The following is a 24,414-nucleotide window of genomic DNA, read 5'->3' on the forward strand; positions in this document are numbered from 1 at the left end:
AGAGGCAGCTTGCCTCTTGCAGCTCTTAACACTGGGCTGGCTAATGTCACCTCCTTTCCTGAAGAAGGGAGCTGCTACAGAGCTGAGTGCTGTGTCCACACCAACAGGAATGAGCCACTGGCCAGCAATGCAAGTCCCCACAACTTGCAGGGACCGATTTTGGAGTCTGAGATAAATGTGCTCTTCTAACAACACAGAAATTAGGAGTTCATGGTGAAGAGGGTGCATTTTATATTTAATATTGCATTCTAGAATTAGGTCCTAGTTCCAAAAGTCATCAGCTACAGCTCAAGAAAAGCTTACAGCTATGTAGCAAAAAGACAGGAAGATGCTAAAGCCTGGTGTTTCCTCCATCTAGGATCCTGCAAAATCCTCATGGCCTTGACAATGTGCTACTCACAAAGTGAAAGAACTCTCACTAAATTTCTATATATCACAGACAGACACTGGAGGAATGTTTAGATGGCAACACAGACATGAGCACAAATGAAGCTGACACTAATCCATTTGGCTTTGAATATGTCTGTAGAAGATTCCATTTTCAGAAGACAGGAATTCAATCCAGAAAGACTTAACAGTGTCTTAAATTATGCAGTGACGTTACTACAGGAATCTGGAGGAGCGGGGGGGAAAAAGATATGGTCTACTCAATATTAACCAATACAAACCAATTTACTAGCTTGAATGAATTTGGAAGTTAAATATGTTAAAACATATTTAAGCAATGTTGTTGTCAGTAAATAATAATATCCTGAAATTTTAAAGAAAATGTGTTACTTATTTTGAAAAAATGGTGGTATTGTATTTGGAATAACATTTCAGATGGTGTATCAGATGGAATTATCAAATGGAACTATTTAAGTTGTCTGAATTAGCAAGAAGATGATRAGCTTTACAAATTCTAAGGATATTCACCACAAAATTATCCGCCCCATCTCATCCCTCTCTTCCTCATTGTAACAGTTCTTAGTATACAATAGCTGCCTATCATTTATTGCCCCAAAACAGATAGAAAAACACGCATTAGTTTTACTTGTAAGCATTACTTGGGCACTTTTCAAAAAAACATTTGTAATAGTGACATTTATAAGACCTGTTTCTTTGTATTTTGTACAACAGTCATGTCTCTTTTACAACTTACATAGTAGGTACAGAAGAAAATGATTTGACAATTATATATGGAAAACTAAAATAAAAATATGTTTATTTCCTGGAAAAACACAACAGCATTTCAGTCACCGAGAACATGCATGTACCTGTAGCACATCACTAGAGCTTGGSCAAGTACATTTATCATCTACAGAATTAGCAGCCAAGTGCTTAGAAATATCATGTAAATTTGCACTGAAAAAGTAGCCTAACATCACCTCCAAGGCAGAAAAGAGGAACTACACACTCACCAAAAAAGAAAAAAAAAAAAAAAAAAAAAACCAAAAGAATGAGAAATAAAAAAAATTGGAACTAGGGTTTTTTCTTACATATAGAGAGAGGCTATAATTAGCCTCAGTTCTGATCTTATTTGGGATTAAGGAAAAGCAACCAAAAAAAAACCAGAATTGGAATTCTGCAGGAGAGGACACAGGAAGAGGAGAACAAAAGACCAGCTGCGTTATACAGGAGCAGAGCTTGAGGGTGCAGGTAGAGGAAGGCACCCAAGTTCAGTAGTGAACACCAGAAGAGTTACGCAGACTGCCCTAACTCCTTGTGTGATCAGAGGCTCAGCATTCACCACTCCATCTCACCTCCCGGATGACCCTCTAGAAGCACTTCCTAGAAGCGCTGGGAAAACACCAGCACTTCCCAGAAATTGCCAGGATCTGAAGAGYAGAGAGGTTCAGCTACAATGAGTGAAAAAGTCTATCTCCATACAAAAAGATGAAAAAAGAGAACTTTACGAGAACTTTAAGAGAACTTCACGAGAASTTTAAGTAACACACATGTCTAAAGTAAAAATGAAATCATTAATTCAGTTGCATGCAAATGTGGACATTTATTCGCTTCTACTGTGTGAATGAAAAGTGCTTCATATATTTTCCATCTTTACAAGAAAATCAACCCTAATATTTCTACTTCGCCTAAACCAATTTTTTTTTCTTCACATTTTTCACAGGCAAGCCAGAATGAAATTATCCTCAGAAGGCCGCTCAACCACTGTATTATCCCTTGTTTGTCCTCTGCAAATTGCTGGCCCCATCCATGCCCTTATGTCTTTCTAGCTCAGCCATAGCAAGCACTCTGATGGACTTATGACCTAGAAAATATCTTTTATAAACAAGACTGAAAGCAAGCGCTTTGCCAGGCGGTAGTGATTTTGCCAGCTTGTGGGAATGCCGCATCTCAGAGCCCAAGCCCGCTGCTCTTTCCTCCTGTCCTCGCGCCAGGCCTCACCCTTTTCAGCTGTTCTTCTGTCCCCCCGTCCTGCCACCTACCTCCCTGCTCTTCCCAGTAGTTCTGGAAAGCAGTTACAGCAGGAAGATTTAAAACTTTGGTTTCATAATTACTTTTTAATGAAAAACATAATCACTAGAAGATTGGAACTGTAATCACCAAACAAACCGTCGGCGTTTCAGTCTGTTTTGATGAGGACAGTAAATGACTTTTGTTTCAAATGCTAAACCAAGTGATCTGTGCAGCACATGAGGATACATCCAGAGATGTCTGAACCTGAATACCACAGTGAGCACTGAATGCTRCAGCACCTAAGACTAGGAGTTCACTCTGTTTTTGTACACTGGCTAACAGGTTTGCATCAGCACACAGAATTCATGAGGTAAAAAAAAAAAGAAAGCTTTCTCGCTCCCCCCCCCCTTTTTTTTCCTTAAGATTTGCCCTCCTTTATTTACAACAGTGGCAAAATAACTTCAATCAAAATGAGGTTAAGATTATTTTTAACAGATGTTCACTGCTGGCCTGACCCAAAATCCATTGACGTCAATGAGAAGACTCCATGGGGCTTTGGATTGGGTTCTAATTGTTGGAAAAATTAATGTTATTGTAAACCACTGGTCAGTGTTGTCACATGTTCCGCTTCTTTGCCAATTCTATATGACCGGATAACAGACTCACATAAATCTGTTCCAACTGTTGGCTAAGAGGCTAAAGGACATAGAGGTTTATGTTTTTAATTCCAAAGCCTTCCCCTTCCTCCCTCCCAGCACTCACCATGGCACTACTGTATTTACTTGACAGACTCAGCATTATGGACAGTATTTACATAATCACAACATTTCACAGTCAAACGCTAAGTGGGAATAATCGAATTATTAATGCTGACTGTGTGAAGACAGCTAAACTACCGACATGTACCAAACGAAACACTTCGGCCATATGCTTTCCACGGTGATTTTAATATATTTAAAAATTCAGGAGCGAGTGAGGGGCTGCACTTACTGTTGAGAAGACGGAAGTCGATGAACGGGTAGGAGCCGCGGCGCTCAGCGAGAACCCCTGTCTGACCTCTCACCCGTGCATCTCCTGCAAAAGACAAAGTCCCCGGAGACGTTAGAAGGGGTCGCTGCCTCTCTCTGTTGTTTAGATCTGGATCTATTTTCTGTTCAAACTGGTGACGTTTACACTCCTCCAGTGGGAAAACTCGGGTCCAAAAAAATTGTCTCCCACGACATCCCTGTAGGCATCCGTGCATTTAGCAAAGCAGCACAGTTGATCCACTTATCAGAACAAAAGGTCTAAAAAGACATATCCACCCTACTGAACAGCTTCTCAGCCAGCAAGGAGACTCGCATGGCTCCAGAATTTGCGGTCTAACTTTTGGTTTGAACTATTCCAGTTGGATTCTGAACGCTGTGGCATTAAACTYGAAGGACTCAACCTGAGAACAGGCTCACAGTACAGTGCTGGTCTGCAAAAGACCCAAGGCTAACAAGACTAATGCTGCGACCTGTTTCTGCTAAAACAAAAAACAAAACCAAAGCAGGCAAACCAGCCTCATCCAAATCTTCAAACTCATGGGACTGGTCTCAAAATCATGAGATGATAAAAAAGCAACATATTTTGGTTTCTTTTTCACTCTGAGCACTCCCAGAAATTTTTGGCCTTTTTCTATTCAAACACTGAAATTGATTTCTTTAAAAGAAATTTGATGTTCCCAGATAAATACATATCCTAAATCTCTGTAATGATGGCTAAATTTTACAAAATTGGAATGCAATTGTAAGACTGTGTCTAGAAACTGACTTACCACAAATATCGACTGAACAGGCAAAATACTGTTCAGCATGATTAGAAGTTGCAAAATCTTAATGTAAATGGGAAGCACTGAGAAATATTTTTTTACATTTCCATAGTTTTAAATCTCTTGCTTTATAATTTACTCCTGTCTTTACAGTTCAACTGCAAGACCAAGACATTTAACGTTCTTATACAGGACTGAGCTTGGAGATTTTGGGATCTGGGATTGAAGTACTCAATCCCAGTTCTCTACAAGACCAATTCCTCCTCTCCAGGAACAGAGCRCGCAGTGTTGGAAGCACACCCACAGCACTTCCTGAGGCGGCTCACACTGTGGGCCTCGCAAAGTCCGCAATAAAATTATGAATTATTAGTTATTTTGAATAATGCTTCCTCTGGGATCTGCATGCAGCATCTGAGTAGTCTAAACAAAGAGAACTGAAGAATTTGGCTGCTAGCTTCTACCACTTAAGTTTAAAAACAAGAAAACATCTTGCAGCACAAAAGAAGGACCTAGTTAGGTACTGTTATTTTTTCTATGTAACGTTCACTTAAAATGTGCTTACAATTATTTTTAAGGGATGAAGGCCAAGTAAAAACTATTAAGCTGAATATTCTAGGAAGAGACAGTCTTCTTGTGCCCTCTAGAAGCCCTTAGAGTTATGAAAGACAAAGAAACATGAAGTCAAATTAGGAATATTTCAAACACAATCACTTTAGACTCTAAGCATAAACCTGCTTTCTCTCTTCTTTACTTATATTTTGCTATTTTGCCCCAGAGTCAGAGCCTGTGGCTCCCACTTGGCAACCTCGGTCTGCCTGTCCCTGGCTCCAAGGAACCAGCCTCAAACAGCTCAAGCAGCCAGTGACCCCACTTGCCCTGGGGACAGTGGGGCAGGAGGTGCAACCCTCCCCTTGCCCTTCAGCTGCTGCAGTGCAAGTACGACAATTGCAYGGGCCCTCTTCATCATCTATTTAAAATGACACGTTCCTGTGGCAGCTGAGGCAGAGAAACCTCATCTTCTTGTGATGCTCCTGCATAAGGTCAGAAGGGTGGAACAGAAAGCTGAGTCGTTTGTGAAASACCAAAGCGAGATTCATCAGCATCCGTGAGTCAGAGTTCACAAGGCAGCGGCCTTCCTTGCGAGCACACTGCTTTCTGCCACAGGTAGACCCATCAGATGGGGTGAGTCACGCAGGGAGAGCAAGAATGGCAGCTGTATGGGACATAGCGTGAGCCAAAACAATCAGACAGGCTGGAGCCTGTCGCTAGAGCGAGCACCAGCCAACAAAGAATGGGGGTAAATTCAGAGCATGCCTTGATCTAGGCTTTTGTTTTTCTTATACGCACCAACGAATTAATAGGAATCTGCAAGCAGAACTGATAAACATGTCACCAATGTGAGGAAAACAGTAAATAACTCAGAATGCTTTCAGAAAAAGAAATGCCAAATCCAAAAATGTGAAAAAAGACATATAAGAAAATGTAGACCTACGACAAATAATTTTCTTTCTGGACATGGGAGAACAAACCTGTCCAATCAGGAAAGGTATCAAACAAATAGAGAATAACAAAGCTATACACATTTACAGATTGGAAAAAATATCCAACTCTGATCCCAAATCAGAATAAACAGGAAATTAAAGGTAAGGAGACAACTGGAACACAGGAGATGATGCAATGTGGGCTTACTAAAAGTAGACCATACAAGACAAAACCTGATACTGAATTACCTTAAATAAACCAGTTAATTGTTATGTAAGAAAAAAAATGTAATGTATTTCAACCATATGGACCTCAGTATAGGGGAAGGCAAGAGACAAGTACAAATACCGATATCTGGAAATGGATAAAAGAAAGAAGATAATAAGATGTGCTGGAAGAGAACTATTTTGCTGGGGAACAATTACTGTCATGGTCTTTCAAAGATTCATACCGGGAACAGTGTTAAAAAATTCATTAACAATGCTGGCACAGAAGTAGAAGAATACTAATAAAATTTGAGAATAACACAAGGCTGGGAAATATCAGGTGTGTGTGACTGTGACTATTTTAAAGGCATCTCGCTGCTGCTGCTAGCTTCTCTTCCACTGCTGCTCTATGGCCCAGCTACGTGTACCTCCCACAGACATTTCCCTGGTAGCCCAACTTCATCTAGTGGTCTGCTGCTCTCTCCTGCAGAACCGAACCTAGCTAATGCAGAGAAATACACATTCAGGCAAGGTAACTGTAGTAAAAAGGGAGAAATYCAGGCAGATACTGACAACATTAGACAAAACACCTGCTCTGCGTTTATGCAAAGCACTTGAGAAAACTGAATTCCTCTGGAAAAAAAGTGCAGAGGGGGTTCTCTAGAGAGAGTCATCCCATAAAAGGAAAAGCTTCATGAAGTTATCCTCCTTTTGAGAAACATYAGAATGGGAAAAGAACCATCAAAAGGTCATCAAAAGAATAAGATTCTGAAGGAAGTGATGAAAAYGATCTATGTTGCTGGTAGCAAAAGCTGTATGAATCTTGAGATATTACCTGGAAAAGTTGGGAGATCATGCATGATAATGAAACAACTTACCACCAGTGCTGTCTTTTTCAACCAAAGGCAAAACAAATGAGTTTTAAGCAGTATATCTGAGGACTTAAGGCTGAAGTAGTGGAAAATTACTGATGATCCTAGCTAACTGTATTCTTTTACATTTTTTTTAACAGACAATACAAGATTGGGCTGTACCTAACACTGCAGAAATCTTAATGCGGAATAAATCTTCATCCTCACCTGTTTAGTTAAAGCCACTAAAAACTTTATGTTCAAGGATTATTAAACTTACCCTCAGGAAAGGCAAGTTTCTGATGAGTAAAAGATGTTATCAAGTAGCTCTGTCTAATGAATTTGTTAATTCAAAAAACCTTGCCAGGTGCCACCTAGTCTCTTGCTACATCATTAGAGAAAGATTAGGAAGGAAGTGGAGGTGGGCTAAATCAACCACACCTGCCTAGTCTCTTCTTGGCTTACGTGTTTGGAAAATACATTTATAGTTTTCTCCATCACTTTTAATTACATGTAAGTACATTCAAYGGAGATAATAAAAATATGGATTGCACCAGATGTACATCACAGCATATGATTTCTGATTTCTTTAAGGCAAAGGCTGTTAACGGCAAAAGTCCAGATTGTCATTTTTTGTTAGACAGGACTTTTGAGGGGGACTTTTATCGATATCCTAGCCCTCCACATCAGCACCTGCTATGTTAGTGATTCAGTACACATGAGCACATTTACTTGCCAAGGACTATGAGCCTGTGATAGGTGGGGAGAAACGGACTGCTTTATATATATGTATCCAAATTTTCACTGGATATCCATGTTCCTGTGTGGACTGGGGTCCCCTAAGCATGCTAGGAGACTTGATCTCTACGCATACACGAGATGAAACCTGGCACCCTTGTGAAAGCTTCCATCCCTTTGCTTTCCAGTTTCAAGTGAAGCTAAGCAACTGCTCTGACAATTTACACGATTAGCAGTTTTAGATAAATAATCCTTTTTGCCATGCAAGGAAGGATTTTGTGCAACAAGACAGGAAATTTTGACAGCTCATTGTGTTTCCAAGTGAAACAGAGAGGGCAAAGGGAAGCGGTAAGGGTACAGGTCCTCTGCTGTGTCCTCAGCTGAAGATACAGGGCTGTGACATTTTGGCATACAATACCAAGTATTTGAGCCCTGAGGGAGCCAAGAACTTGGGGCAACCTCTAGAGCTTCCAGAGGGGACATCTCTGAGGAAAAACATTACATACTTTTACTTTACCCTTGTTAAAAAAAAAAAAACAGATGAAAAACAACCAAACAAATCTGGAGAAAGTAATGGGCATCCATCTGAGTGGCATGTTATACAGCTGATGGCGTGGACATGACACACATGACAAGCTGTGGTATAGGAAAATCAAATATGGGGCAAGAAGCACCTATGATTACAAACACAGTGTAAACACAATATCAAGATGGGCAGAAGGGTTAAGGAAAGAATTAGGCTGCTCAGAGCTGCCTTGACATCTGGAGTGAAGAACCATCCGCTCTAACAAAAACAACTTCTGCAAGATTTGCCTGAAATGACGTGGGATTCAATTTCACTGAGCAAGCACAACAAATTAGGAGAGAAAACAGGGCCACAGCCATGACAAAACAACAAAGCTGCTTCATGCACCAGAAGCTAGGATGAGCCACCAAATTATTAATTTTATTTGGTATACAGCTCCATGTGGCAAGTCATAAATACCACAGAAAATTCACAAGAGGTTAGAAGTATTTACCCTAGTCAGACTTTTCTACTATTTTATCCAAATAATTCTTAAAGCTGACTGTTTTAGGATACTGAAGTGGCTGAGTACTTTCCATGGAAAACAGAATGGCAGTACTAAGGCTTCCAGTGGACTCCACGGAGTCCCTGGCTCTTGTACTATTTCAGTTAATAAAAAGGCTTGGGATTTCTGAGATGGAAGACAAGTTGTCGATGTTTGCAATGTCATTCTGATTTTGGTGGGAAGCTTTCTAAAAGAGGGAAGTGTTAGCATGTGAAAGTGGGCAAACTCAGACTTCAAGTTAGAAAAATCACTGGAATTATTTTTATTTTGAAAAATTTTCAGGCTTGTTTATGGCTGACTCATATTTGTACTTATTTAAGTTATTTTTATTCTGTTGTCTTAGCGTTATAAGAATTATAGTTATAAATTGCTATCCAGAAAACACATTTTAGGCATAGCTCCCCATATGCCTAAGTTTTTCAGTGAGCAAGAACATTTCCTCTGAACAGATCCAAAGAGATGGTTGTCGGAGACTTCAGAGTCCGGGCAACTCTTCTCTTCAGCAGAGGAACTGGGGATGTCACCTCACTTGACCATTTCTAAGCACCAAACTCTCCAGCATGTAAATATTTCAAAACATGAGGGTTTCTGTCCCATACAATACACACTCCTACTGTTTCTGGTAACAGTCCTAATTAGCTCTCCAGCAGAGCTTTCATCCAGGATACTCTGCAGTTTCCTTTCAGAATATTTTGCAAAGCAAGATAACCCTTGATATTCCCTTATTACTGAAAAGGGATAAAATGACAGTGCAGAATATTACACAGGAAATCACTTAATTCCCCCTGCAGCAGTCTACTCTGTGAACATACAACCTCCAAGCTGTAATGAGTAAATAAATGAACTCCCTGTTGCTTGTACAGGTAATACATTTTCAGCTTAAGGCTTGAATCAATTCTCAAAGTTTTTATCTGTTTCCTTTTCAAAGCTAAAACTTAAACAAGTTGAACGAAAATAGGCATTTCCCACGGAGATTTCAAGTTGTTGGAAAATAAAAATATTTAATTTTTTTTAATCACACAGTTGCTTGAATTGCAACTATTTAACATGCCATCTCCAAATCTGCAACAGCTGAACATTTCATGCATTTTCTGTTTTCTTATCAAATTATATTTGGAGTAAATGGAAGATGTCAAGCTCAGCATGACCTACCCACCTATACCGGGCAACTGTCTTTTCTTCCCTCTTTTACTAAAATCTGTACAACTGCTCTATCTTAAACCATCTTGTTTAAACTGCTTAAACAATATTAATAGAGTTGCTTGTGCCTATCCAAATAGAAATATGGTAGAAACTGGCAATCTGCTCATAAAACCCTCTTCAATACCATACTCCTGCTATGATCACTTTTGCATTGACATACAGTCAAGGGAAGATATTAGGATCCACAAGCATKTTTTTTTTTTTTTTTTTTTTYCCTTACACATGGTCTATTTTGGCAAATGAGCATCCTGAGTAAAGGTAACTAAAAATGCATTATGCACACCTTTGAAATCTTTCCTTAAAGTTTACCAGGCCACATCAGTAATTCAGGGGAAAAGATTTTGGAATGAAATATCTGGAGACAAAACTATTACAACACTGTATCAGATTAAAAAAAAATGCTTTCAGACAAACTGCAATCCAGGAAAAAAGCTGCTTACGGAGCATCAGTTAGCAGCAGTCCTTGGGAATTCATATACTCATCCAGGTTACATGGTTCTCTTTGCCCATGTTTGCTCTTGCATGAGCAAATATAGACTGCATAACAAAAGAACTACCTCTGACTGAAAAAAAGTGGTCTGAGAGTTTGTGACAATATGCAATCCTAATATGCCTAACAAGGTAACTTTCCCCAAAGTCAGTACATTGCACCACACAGGCAATGCTTGCAGTTGTTCCAGAGCTTGATAACGGACTAGGAATCATTGCCTGAAGCCTGGATTTATTTCACCCCACCTTTGGCATAAATCAGTGGAGAGGAATAGGTGCCTCCGCCCACTGATTAACTCTTAAATGGGCTGTAGTGCCTTTCAGGGCTGCRTGCTTTTGGCTTTGGCTGCAGTGAGTCTAAGCCAGCTCTGTTCCTAAAGGAGGTGCCATAGTTACAAGCACTGCATAGCAGAGGAAGAATCTGAGCCCTTGTCCAGAYGACAGTCTGCAGACAGCTGAGACCACACCAGGCCTTTTATCTGCAAGAATGCTACTAACTGTGATGATCCCTCTGACAGTTACTATTTATTTTGTAATGAAAGTAATAGACACATTCAGTTCACACTGATGTGGGCATGTGAAAATARCACAGTGTGCAGGAGCATACAGTGTAGTTCTGCTCCACGACTCCGTTTTAGACAAAAATGAATGCTTGTTATACAGTAGTAATTGGAGTGATGTTTCTCTTTAAACTGAGAATATGAAATAACTATGTCCTAGTTACTAATATGTGATAGTCATTTAACCATTGATATTTTCTAGCAAAAAGGATCAAAGTTTAGAGAGTCCTGTATTTAAAGTTTATAGCTTATATAAAGGATCAAAGTTTACAGAGTCTCATATAAGATGAAACCACAGAGCACAAGGAAACAAAGGGTGCRTAAGAACATGGATGAAAGCCATAGACTTTTTAATTCACACACACACTTTTTCATTTTTGAGAAATCAGATGTAGAAGCGTGCCAGCAAGTTTTTCAGAACTCAGCCAGTGTCTTTCATATGTTAAGACAGACAAGCCATGGTAATTGGCAGCACAGAAACTTAATAGCCAGGTMCTGAACTAAAAGAGAAGGCAGGTCTTGGGAAAGAAAAGGACACAATAGGAAAGCACAGTGACTTGTCAAAATATACTACTATAAACACAGAAGACCAAAATCATCATTCACCACCTCCGTACCTGAAGGGAGCAGCTTAGACAAACACTTTGAYATCAGCAAATATTTTGTTTCAGCTATATAATAACCAGCTAGCACCAACTACCTAGAAGGCTCAACCCAATAGTCAATGATGGGAGGAAAACCAGGGACAACAGGGAGCCAGGCGAAGACATGGCATACTCTGCTTCTCTTTCTCAAGTGGTCCCTCTACATTCCCAGTTCTTGCTTGCACTGCAGCTTAGAGCCCTCCRAAGCAGTAGCCCCTGACCAAGAGCATCTTGCGAGTTTCTGGCCTCACGTGGTAGTATTTTGGCTGACCTGAGTCTTACTGAACTGCTGCTGCTCAGCACAATTCAGTGAATACAAGTGGCCCCTTTGCTGGATTGGGAAAGCAGACTTGCAGTGGGCTGGATCCTGTTAGTATTTCGAATGCTACTGTTGCCCGTGTTGGAGCTAAGAACCAGCTGTCTGCAACTGAGAGTTTTTATATTACACTGCTGGGACTTTAGTTCTGAGTAGAAACTAAAGGATACATCACTGACTTTTTGTGGAAAGAGGGTAGTAATGCAGGTGGGGTGCTGAGATATCATATTAATTCTTGCCTTACTAAATTGTTAGATAGCTTGTAAATTACTCTGTGTTAGGAGATGGGAGTTGAGTCAGCAGATTCAGTTACTTTTATCACTATGGCTGCTATAGCACTGCAGCCCTGCTGAAAAGCAACAAAAAATGCTAGTTTTCTCACCTATGAAATTAAATCTAAAATAATGTGCTAAAAACTAAAGGATATATCCTGAAATGATAAAAGCTGTAATAAAAGTCATAACAATAGCTATATAGCACGCTCCTAGCAACAGGTAGAAGGCTGCATTACCATGGTAACTTTGAAGTCTTAGTGTCATACTCCTCTCCCAAATACATTATACATCCCTCTCCCAAATAAATTATAATATATATGTATAATATATATATTATACATTATAATGTATAATATACATTATTAATTACTTAAAATTGTTCTTCAAATCTAGTCTTCTGCCAAACTTCCCACTRCTAAAATAAGCATGTAATTAACAACAATTTTTATAGACTTGTACAGTTCCAAACTACATATTTGTCAAAATACACTATTTGATATAATAAAYTTCATTTTACATAAATAAAAGAGCGCAAAGAATGCATATTTTGTTCAAGACCAATGACAAAACCCTGTCCAGACTTCCAATGTTCCTCTATATGCTTCACGCATTAGGCCAAGATACTTCTTTTGCAAAGACTCCAAAAGATCTGATTTTCTTCACTCTTTGTTACTTCTAGAACTTAGGCAGTCCAGATTGTAAATTGTTTTCTTAACTGTCATGAAATTCTAGCTGTGGCTGCACTTTCAGAGACCTCTTTGCCCTTGCTATGCTTTGCAACTTCTAAAGGAAACTGTCTCACACTACTACATGTGATTCTATTATGTGGATTTCAGATTTGAACATTATCAGTGCTTTAAATTACACCACTGTGAGAACAGAACTGGACTGATGCCAGTCTTAAAGTTGAGGAGTAGCTTCTTTTTCTGCAGCAAGTTGAGATAATAATTGTTGAACTTTTGTTCATATGTTTACTTTCCTATTTCTCATTCACATTTCTCAACTATTTCTTATATTTATTACAGRAAATTTTTATGTGCATTGTTAGTGGAATTATTTTTATTTTACAGGTTCCTCGGGAACAATTATTTGCAAGTATACGCATTTTATTTTGGGTTGATTGTCATTCTCATTTTCTGCTCTGATAATATTATATAGCCAAATAGAAATTATAAGTACAACACTGCAACCCACCTATATCTAACATACTCAGTTTTATATATTACATATATTTTATTTATATCAAATAATAATGGATATTATAAATGTTAATAGCAAAACTCCTAACTTTTAGTGGAACACAAAAACTGAACTTGCATTTGAGAAATGTTCAATAATTGGAAATTAACAGTTTTATTTCTGAGAGCCGAAGAGAGGACCCTGCTGGAATGAAAGCACTGAATGATGGTCGTAAGCTCTGAGCTCATCTCTTCATTTCCATGCCTCAGTTTTTCCCTTTTCTCCTTGGTCTGTGTAGACTGTAAGCTCCCTTACACAAGGCCTTAGTGGCTGTGGGGTACCTAGTACCAGTATTACAGTCCTGGTCACAGTTTTAACATAACTGTAACACAAGCAKCAATTGTATTTGTTTTCCATACTACCAATGGTTAAGTCACAATATTCAAAGAAAATCAATTCAGAGATTTCCCCTCATGCCATCAACCCCAAATTTGCTTTCAAAAAGCAGTGGACCATTTCCACAGCTTTACTCATGAGATTTCTACACCTTCTGTCTCCAGCAAAGCTATAACAGATAGCCATTCAGAACTGTCAGGAGCAACCCAACAATTGCCATTATTTCTACCCATCTCTGTGCTTCTGTAACCACTCAGCCAAAACCCAATCTCTGCCTGTTAACAGTTTTTACACAACGGCAGTTTTGTTTGTGGAAAACTCTTCATTTCTATGAGAAGTGCATGGCTGCTATGTTCTCCTCACGCAAGAGGAGAATCAGTCTCCTCAAGCTCAGCCTGCTCCCTCTATCTAACACTTCTCTCTGAAGGCTCTCAGGTGCTTATACACCCCTTTGAGGTGCATCAACACAGGGTCGACTTTACACATAATTCTGTGAGACCCAATAAAGCTAAAGAGTCTTGGTCTTGAGCATCAACCACATGCTCGTCCTTCCTCCCCTCATTCCCACCTCCCCTTTGCACTAGTTTTTCCCTTCTCCGGCRTGACCCTTCCTCCTCCCCTTCCCTTTGACTCACAGCTCGCTCGGTTCCCTCCAGTCACTCTGGCTTTTCCAAAGCACGGCATGAGGAAGCAGCAGCCGTGGCCTCCTCCTGACCTGACAGGGCAGCCCCGGAGCCCTCCTGGCTGGGAGAGAGCAGTAACCGGGCAGAGAGGAGGAGGAAGAGGAGGAGGAAGTGCATAGCGCTGGCTCCGACTTGGGCCAAGCTGCCTGTGATATCTTGCAGGAGAAAACCTTACTCACTGCCTGGGGCTTTGCTGAGAGGAAGAGTTTGATCCTGTGCAAGAGACGGCAGGAGCCAGATGCTTCAAACTGAGGTTCTTCAACTCAACTCACACACTGTAATAAATTATGTTTTGTATTCAAAAGTAGTAGCTAGAGCCAAAAGCTGAAAAAAAAATCTTTCATTGTTTTAATCAGTTTTACTTTCTCTGCAGAGCACATAAATACCTCCCATAACTCAGTGAATTATTGAGCAATAAGGCAAGAGAACTTTTAAAATAGGCACAGGTACCCTTAGCACTAATTGCTTATTCAGGATAAGTATTGCTTAAGCTAGCCAACACTTTATCATACAATATTTTTCCACCAGAAAATATTATTTTGATAAAATACTTTTTTTCCTCAAAGAATGTTCTTCTGTTTAGAAAACAAATAAAAATGACATATGCAGATGATATAAATGTTTGGAGTGGAATGTTTTATTTTGATGCTAAATGCAGAAATAAAACGGCATGAAGTGCAAACAAAGCCTGACTGTTCTGCAGCCTGGGAAATGGGAAATGCTTCTCTTCACTTGCTTTTTGCTCCATACTTCCCCAAAACATGTGAAGCTCAYGGGCAGTGGGATGGATCTTCAAGCTCCCCCCACCACAAACCTACAAATTTAAAGACTGAATCTAGCTAGATTTTAACAAATACCTTCTCTCTCATTAAAAAAAAAATGTTTTTAACATGGATAATCTTTAAGTTATCTTCTATGAAAAGACAATTTGGATAGGCCACTATAAACTATTTCTAATACTCTTCATTAAAGAAATTGTTTCTAGTAGTCTTTGTTGATGAGATTAGGTTCTGCCTTATTAGGAATCCCAATATTTTTTCACTATGAGAAACTAAAGCTAACTCTTTCACTGCTTTGTTTTGCTATATATTTCAAACAAAAATAAAGAATAGTGTATGCACCTTTATATATAAGCCTATATATACGTATATCAACCTGAATGAATGTGAAGATATTAAGCTAATCATAGTCATATTAAATCACATTTTAATATGAATTTCAATAAAAACCAAATATATTTAAAATTGCATTTTTCATAAATTAAAAAATCAATAASTGTTTTTAATAAATATTTTGATTCAGTGTATTAAAATTTAAGAAGAAAAAATTTTACAAGGCCATCTTTCTATAAAACATCAGGTCATTAAAATATTTTAGTCATCTTCAGTACTGACCTATTTTGTGTCTTATAGAGCTTTGAGAAACTTAAAAATCTCTGTGACCAGGATATTCTCTGTAACCCCCCTCTTGCATGTCTTAAAAACTCTCTGAATCAGACTGTATTTTCCAGAATTGGAAAAATATTAGACTGAAGAGACTCCTGATCTATCTCATGTCAATGCTATGCACACATACATTTATAAAAAAGCTTCTGTGAAGGGTGCCACAAGTTGAAGAGCTTGTTCAATCTCAGTATATATACTCGGACACATTAATATACCCTTCCATGCATCATTCTCTGCTATGTTTAATTACATACAACATTCACTGTCTAAAGGACAATTATGTAGCAGTTTACCTTTCTGGTTTTTATTCTTTATTCAATGCACATTCATGGGAGGTGAACATAAGCTGGTCCAAGCAAAAGTGATGAGCTACATTTTTTTCTTTAAYGAGACTAGTGTTGATGAACAAACCTAATTAGGTGCTTGCCATTGGCAAAAACATCTGATTTCCCTAAAACTCTGCTCCATGCTTCCCTTTGTTTGCCAGGGCTGAACCCTGTGATGCCAAGTGGCTTCATTACCAGCTGCCTCTCCGGCACCACCAGCCAGGCTGGGTCCATCAGATCTGCAGGCTGCTGCCAGGTGGCCTCCRACTGGCTTCTCCTCAAGACACTGGCTTCTATCCCAGCTCCTAATTCCAGAAACTGCAAAACCTTAATACCTAAAAGGAAGAGGAACTACCAAGGAATGGGGAGAGAATTAAACATAGCTCACTGAATAGCGRTGTCCCGTAAGGGCTCTGCACCAAACACCAGCTTTGGGAGGGGAGGGCAGGCCTGCCAGAAGGGAGARAGACCCTGGCTCGCCTTGGAAAGAGAAATGGCCTTGGCTTGGCTCTTCTCTGAGGAGGAAGGTCAGGGCAGATGTGGGAATGTATTTTCATCCTTGCTTGCCCACTGTATGKCCTTTTATAAAAAGGGGGGAAAAAGTGGTTTTCAGCAGGCAAACTACTCAATGCTCCTCTTTTCATTGATAAATGTCTGTTTAATAATCTTTCAAACCACTATAAAGGTGCAGGAACATGAAACAACATCACAAAAAATGTATTGTTAATATGTTCCTTAATTTACTCTGTGGCCTAACTCAAAGTTCTGGAGACATAAACCATTAGGCTGGAGCTACCCTGAGAAGCCAGGACTGCGGTCTGGATTCACCGCTGGTGTGAAGTTTGCCAAAGCTTATCTGTTGCATCAGTGCCAAGAAGAGAGACGTGCACGAGCACTCCACACTCTGCAGGAGCAGAGCAGGGCAACGGCAACGGGAGAGCTGCCAGGATCATGCCCTTTTCCTTACAAAACTAAGTATCCCCGTAAGAACTCTCTTTAATGTCTTTCTATTACTTTATCATTTAAGAAGTGCTGCTGGTAAACATATTTAGTTGTGCTATCTACATTAGTTTTTATTTGAAGTTAACAAAAAGCTTTACGCCTTTTCTGTCTTTYTTTTAGTATAGAAAAAGCAAACAAACAAAAAAAGCCAGTGATTATGATGAATATTTTAAATACATTTATATTAGAAATGCTGGGTTTGGTCCTTGATAGCCTATGCTGCAACACTGCTTTTTTCCACAGCTGGGGCTGAAAACAGAAGCTCAGCCTTTTTCCTCCTACATTTTAACACGTTCCTTGGGAACTCAAATAATTGCTAATGTCTTCCAGAAAAAGGAGGAAAGTGTAACGTAATATTTCTTATGTACCAAACAAGCAGATTTTTGGGGGTGGAGGCAAAAAAAAATTTGAGATATTTTTATAACTCTCTAAGAAACAATAAAGTGTAAAGACAATATTTAATTTTGTTTTATCTCAAAATTTACCTTTGAATTACATCTTAGCAACCCAAAATCTCCATTTTAGACATTCATTGAAGAGATCCTTTTCTGAGTGATACAGCTTTCAAGGCTCCTCCTCAAATAGTTGCTTCAGTCTTTGCTTTTCACATCCTCCTGTAAATTCCAGTAGAGTATGACTCTGGCAGAAGTTTTTAGCACATTGCATGGAGGCATATAAAAAGGTATTTCTCAACTCATCATACTCTTGGGGCAATTCAATCTAAGCAGAGAATTTATCTTTTTTAGATTTTCCTTTTTTGTTCTAGACATAATTGCAAGACATAATAGGGAAACAAGAAGTGAGATTATTGACTTTTCTTCAGAACAAATCAGCTGGAACAAACACTGAATGTGTTGTAAACTAACATGCATAGAACAGTTGTATTTTTCCTAAACTCTGTCTTCATAGACAGAGTAGCTAACAGTTTCCAAAAAAAAATTCAAGAGCTATGTGAAAAATAAGCTTAACTAGTAAGACTCTACTTACAAATGATAAATAATGAAAATGTTCTGCAAATTAGAATTTGAATTTATTACAGAAAAAAAAATCGGAAACTCTTTGCTGGAAACCTCACAAGAACTTTTTCTCCTCAAGTATTTGGCTAGKTCTCATCAAATCTGTGAAACACTTCTCTAAGCACTTGAGAATTTCACAAAAGTTAAATTTTAATTTGGTTCTACACTGAAGAGAGAGTTCATGAAGATTTGTAAGAATCAGCTCATCATTATCACATTACAGAAGAATGTCATAAAATACTATCTACAGTTGTAAAACTGAGTAATGTTTTGGACCAGATTCTAATACAAGATGGGCAAAATCCTATACTCTGTTAGTTCCCATGCAGGTGTAACAAGATAATGTGCACTGTCCTCCCAGATATTCAAATGCAGATACCATGTCAACTACACAGAGAAAAACAACGAACAAAATTTTACCAATAAATAGATGTGCCTACAATCCTAATGAAAGATGCATAGTCTGTCCTCCTTAAACTAAGTTTTCTACTTTATTCCTCCTCAAAACCTGATGGCTAAAAAATTCTCCCTCCAGAACATAGCTGGATCCATCCCAGCACAAAGACATTATTTCAGAGACACATAAATAACTTCTAGCACAAGGTTCTTTGTGTGGCAAAGAGTGAGCTCACACTGGAGACTTGTTACTTCAGTGTGAGACATTCCTGTTCTCTCATTTTTATAAAACAAAGCTCAGCAAATTATCATTATTATTTTTTTCCAAGATCTCAGATATCAAGTATTGGTTCAAAAGTTGATGAAAATGTCTTTTATCATAATTAAGAGCTACGAAACCTTTTCCTTTCACAGCATACAGTTGGAGGACAGCTTAAGCTCCAGAGGAAAAGAATAGGACCCATATCTACAAAGACAAAGTTGAACAATCACAAAGATGGAAAGAACATCAAAAGGCCATCTAGAAATGAGATGACAGCTCTTTTAAAAGCAGTCTTTCGGGAACACCGTTCCCACAGCCTTTTGGATTACAAGTTCACATAAAACAGAGGATACGATGTGGAGAAAGAAGGTGAGTCYAATTTTCCTGTCTTGAAAGCAATCTTTTCCCAGATACTCATACTCATACTGCTACTCATACAAGGCTGTACAGAAGTGACAAGTTTACCCATTCGTGAGCTCGGCTCCTCATTATCTCACTGTACCCTTTCATATCAGTTTCAGTGTGCCTAATGCCTGGGTGTATAAAACTTGGGAGTGTAAATTATATGATGAGCATGTAACTTGGACACAATTCTTAAGTAGGATTGTCTATGAACAGGAGCAGGAAACTAGCAGCTACACAAGAGAGGAGGAAAAAAAAGGCAGTGAGGATGATGAAATAATCTCAAAGCTAGAGATAACAGGAAAAGGGTTATGGAGACACCAAGGCACAGGGTATCTGAGAAAAGATTTAAGAGTAATAAGGAAAAAGCAAAGTTATCACACCCCCTCTCTGATGGGCAGCAGATGACAACATCACTGCAGTGCTCATTGGGAAGAGCTTTAAAGAGGACACCCCTGGGAAGAACACAGGGCTGCATCTCAGAAGGGATTTGCTTTCACAGGTTGCCTCTTAGGAGGGGAGCTCAAGGGAGCAGCACACAGTGCTTGCAGAGGCTCCAGTGGCTGCTCTGAGGAGCTACCAGCCCACCATCTGCACAGCATCTTACCGGCTTTCCATGCAACAAGCTGCTGGATGGGGCGAGCTCATACACATAACAGCCAGTGCAAGTAGTTACCAGAAAGGACTTACACTGTCCTGTTTTTTTTTTTTTTTTTTTTTTCTAAAAAGACAAATCTCATATTCCTGAGTTGATTTTCCATTGGTGTATAATAGGAGGAAAAGAATCAGCCACTCTGGAAAGTGGCATGGGGCTCTGGAGGTGGCCAGTCTCCTTCCCACTGCCTGATCTTCCGTCGTCTTTGCTATCTCACTTTCCTGTGTCAGTGGCTCCGTAATTGGCCCTCATCACTGGGACTCCTGGGAAAACACATTGGGTTGGGTGCTGGGTTGGAGTGAAAAAGAAAAGGGGGATAAGGGAAGGGTTACCACGGCCTTGTCATTGAAGGAGTAGGCAGTCACTAAAAGAGCAGGCAACAAGTGCTCATCCATGCCTGAGGCAGTGGCAGAATCTCAGATCTTTTTATCAGTGATAAAAAGTGATTCAGATTCTGTGGAAACTAAGGAGCCACTGGAGTCATTGGAAAAACAAATACCAGCTGTTAGGAGAAAAAAAAAACAAAACAAAGCAAAAACATGGTTAATCAGGATCCCACAAGAATTATAAAGACATGTTATTCTATTTGCATATTATTGAGTACTCTTGACATTTCAGATGAGAAGCTGAGCTGGAGTACACAACTTGTAACAATTTCATGTATTCAAGACCTCAGTTCCTCAGTTACAGAACTTGCTCATCTGAAAACGAGCAGTGACCTTGAACCTTCCCCAAGTCAGTCATGTCAGGCAGCAAGGACAATTCGGCAGAGAAAAAGATGCTAGATCCAAAGAATAGATCCAAAATTCACTTCTTTTTTCACCTTTTTATTGTCAGGTAAAACCTTGAGTCTTGAATAAAGCAGACAGAAATTGCATTAGATTGAGGTTATTATAGCTTTATAAAATAAAAWAAAAAAAAAGACGATAGTCTTGCATCTACCACCAATATGTATCGGTATACATACAAAAGATAAACACTCTATTATACAACAATATTTACTGGTATTCAGAACATTCTGGATACAGAATGCTCGTTCTTTAGATAAATCAAGAATAATTCAAGAATAGATCCCTGCAAGAGACTGTTTTTTCTTTAAAAAAAGGAAAAAAAAAAGTTTAATCTGACAAGAATGTTGGTGATGGAAAAACTGAACTGTGTTTCGGCACCCTGCAAGTTCTGGTAGGGGAACAAACTACTGCTTTGAGCAATACCTTGCCCAGCTGTTATAAAATGCAGGCTATCAGATTTTTTTTTTTCCATATAAAGTGAGCTTCTCAGAGAGAACAGAAGTACAATTAACTAAATCAGAGTATTACAGATGTCATTCTAGGCAYTGAAGGGGAAATCTCCTTTCCCAACAGCCTCTGTAACTATACTTACTATCCCTGGATAATATGATTCATCACAAAGAGAGGAAGTAGCCATAGAGTACAAATATTTTCTGTATATGTGGGCTACATGCAGCATGGGGTTGAGGGAGGGGAAAGACCAAAGGCAACTCTTTTACATCTTTTCCATTGTTTAGTTCAAAATTCTTTCCCTATTTTTTTCCAGTATTTTAATTGCTAAGCTTTGTCATATTTTCTACTGAAATCAAATCCTAGCTTTCTTGAATCAAGAGAATTTTCCAGTAAGTATTAACATTACATGTTTCATAGGATATCTTCAAATATCTTGAGAAAATTTAATATTGCACTAGTTCTGGGGCATATATTGTCTAGCCAAGAAAGGTTTAAATGTTTGATAAATACTTGGGAGAAAATCTTTAACAATCCTAATTCTCTGATGTTAMTAAAAGTAATAAATAAGACAAGTGGTACGAATATGTCCATTTTACTTAAAACTATTCAGCATATCCAAGAAAGCTTCATTTCTACCAGTTCTGCAAAGGCTTTTATTATTTTAGACAATAAAATAAACTTTCAGTATGGCCTGACCTTTTTCTGCTCCATTAGTATCTCATTGAATTCTTACTCTTCTTAATAAATTTAAAATTTCATCCTCTTTTTTTTTTTTTCAAAATAGCAAACAGTTATTTCAGATTTATCAAAACTAGCTGTATATCCCAAAACTGTGCCAGCTATATGTGCTTGGTATTTTATTACTTTTTAGAGGAAAAGTGGGTTTGTATAAGCAGCTCTACATCATTTATTTGGCAAACCACTTGCTCCATCTGTGACTGGTCCTTCAGTTTGGAAGTTCCTGCTTAATTGCTGTAGACAGATGTTCCATTGCTGCAGTGCTAAACACCATAGAGACCCCTGCCACATAATAAATCAGTTTAAAGGAGTTCCATTCCTTCGTTCAAAAGCCTCGAAATCCTTATGGACAGCAGAAGTAGAAGCTCTAAACTTAACTCCAAAGACACATTTTTTCTAAATGCAGTATTTCTACAGTGGCATTTTTTTGTTGTTGTTGTTGAGAGATCACCAAGTAACTTATCCGTAATTGTTCTGTYCCATAAAGTTCACATTTAAAGTCTTTTACTACTCTCTGAAGTTTGTCTCCCTTCAGAGAATAATTATTGATCTGGTATACATACTTAAGTGGCATGTTAAGAGTCTGTCAGTGGTGGGGTGGAGGAAGGGAAAAATTGACAACTCATATGAATGTAATATATATACCTTTCATTTTCTTTAGGCTAAATTACAAATAATTTGTTTTTTGTTTCCGGGAAGAGGGACTCCCTTGGAGAACACTGATTAAACAAGCCTTCTTACGAGTTTGCCAGATTTTCTGTATGCTGCTTGTGCAGCTGTCTGTCATCCAGATCCACCAAGGGCTAGACTCATCACCTGCCTACAGTCTCCACCACCCAGACTTTGGGGAAAATAGTTTCCTCAAATTCAGGAGGCAGTAGATTACACATAGCAGCAGTCCTTACTTTGTTCCAAGACCTTCCTCAGACCAGGCTTATAAGAAATGCATTTCTTAAAATGGCACACTAATATATATGTCTATCCCTGTTTCATAGAAAAATTACAAAAWTTTTTTAAAAAAACATTTTTGAAAGAGATTTCATCTCTTTAATAATTACTGGAATCATTTTTGTTTGCTGAACTTTTCCACTGTAGCTTTCTAAGCCTCTACCCTTCTATTCTCTCTGTCTTCAGGACATATTTCCATCCCCCTCAGCCTAAAGCCTGCCAAAGCTTTCATAACTTGCTGAATATCAGCAACAATAAGGGGAAGTTCATTGATGAAAACTGCTTTTATGTCTCTGAAGTAAAACGCAGTCACCACCAAAGTTACTTTTCCAGTTTCTTTAATAAAGCCTTATTTGTTTTGCCCCTCCCCTGATGTTTTAGCCTTAAAATGTACTGTAGCAAGGTGGTCCCAGCCAAAGCTGCCTTCGTTAACCATTCCGTTGCCTTTCCCATCCACTTGGATTCTTTTATGTTTTTTCCTGCTTTCCCCAATATGCAGAAACACCCTAACTTGGTAACAGGAGTAGGTTTAGTGGTGGCCTTTTCAAATGTTTTTGGACAACTACTTYGGGAGACTAGAAACATGGCAGAGATTTTCACCACTGCAAAGAGGARGAATACATTTTCTTAGTGCTGTATTTCAGGCTTTCCCCATCCTATACTTCATAACATATCTATCCCTTTCTTGCTGTCTTTATAGCCCCATGCCCCAATGTTTTTTTCAATGATGCTCTCCCATTCACACTTTCCATCTTCCATCATTATTGACCATCTTTTCAAATCCATATCAGTACTAAAGTTCCCACTCTGCTTCCCAGACTTCTAATGCTTTTAAAAGCTTAAAAAGTAGCTTCTACTTCAGATTTACTCTGTTGTCCTTATCAGATCCTGTATGCTGCATTTGCTAATTTTTTTTTTTTTCAGGCTAATTGTGTTTTTCAGGAATTGAAGTAGCCCCAAACAGGGCCTGAAACATAATTATGCCACCCCACAGAAGACAGAAAACTTCTATTACTTCTATTTACTTCTATTTACTTCTAAAACYTCTTCTGTTTCAGATTTGCTTGATTACAGACAGCACAAGTCAAGCACTGGAAGCCCGGCAAGGGTAAGTCTCCTACCTTGGAGGCTTAGAAGACCAGACTGAGTAAAGCCCTGAGGGACCTGGTCAGAGCTCCCAGCCGACCCTGCTTTGAGCAGATGACTGGACAAGAGATCTCTGAAGGACCTTCCACCTGCACGAGCCTGCTCATCTCAAGTCACTGTCAAGTCAATCATCATACTGATCTGGCCTAACAGTAGAGGATGGCAGAGATAAAGGCAGCTTTATGTGATTCTTTACTACTACATTTGTTCCTACTTCTAGGCAGGAAAAAATGCTGTGCTTTAAACATTTAACATTAGCATCTCCTGTCCCCACTTGGGGAGATGAAGTTTTATTTTCTTTCATGAATTTTTATAGTTCCCATTTTTTTTTCTCCGAAAGTTTAATTCCTATTTTAGGTGTTTACCTAAATTCTCTAGGCCACTGACCCTACCAATCATTATTTTTACATCAACTTTAATCCTATCAAGACACATATCTGCTGAGGATTTCAAGAGAGCGAGCTCATTTCTGAGATTAACCAATCAAGACTATCTCTGGTAGCAATGCCAGTTTTCCTCTTTGCTTTGGCAGGAAGTACAACAACATCTT

At 38.8% G+C, this 24,414-nt stretch overlaps 1 protein-coding gene across 1 annotated transcript in view; it reads right to left on the reverse strand.

The window, feature by feature from the left end:
• Positions 1 to 24,414, reverse strand: part of PDE7B (phosphodiesterase 7B) — an 88,274-nt gene that overhangs the window by 37,017 nt on the left and 26,843 nt on the right. Inside the window, exon 2 of the mRNA XM_026048190.1 lies at positions 3,391 to 3,474. Coding sequence (XP_025903975.1) covers positions 3,391 to 3,474 — 84 coding nt within the window. The remainder of the gene's footprint in view (positions 1 to 3,390; positions 3,475 to 24,414) is intronic.

Source organism: Nothoprocta perdicaria, unplaced genomic scaffold, assembly GCF_003342845.1.
Source record: "Nothoprocta perdicaria isolate Ctin4 unplaced genomic scaffold, notPer1 scaffold_52, whole genome shotgun sequence".
NCBI classification, from domain to species: Eukaryota; Metazoa; Chordata; class Aves; order Tinamiformes; family Tinamidae; genus Nothoprocta; species Nothoprocta perdicaria.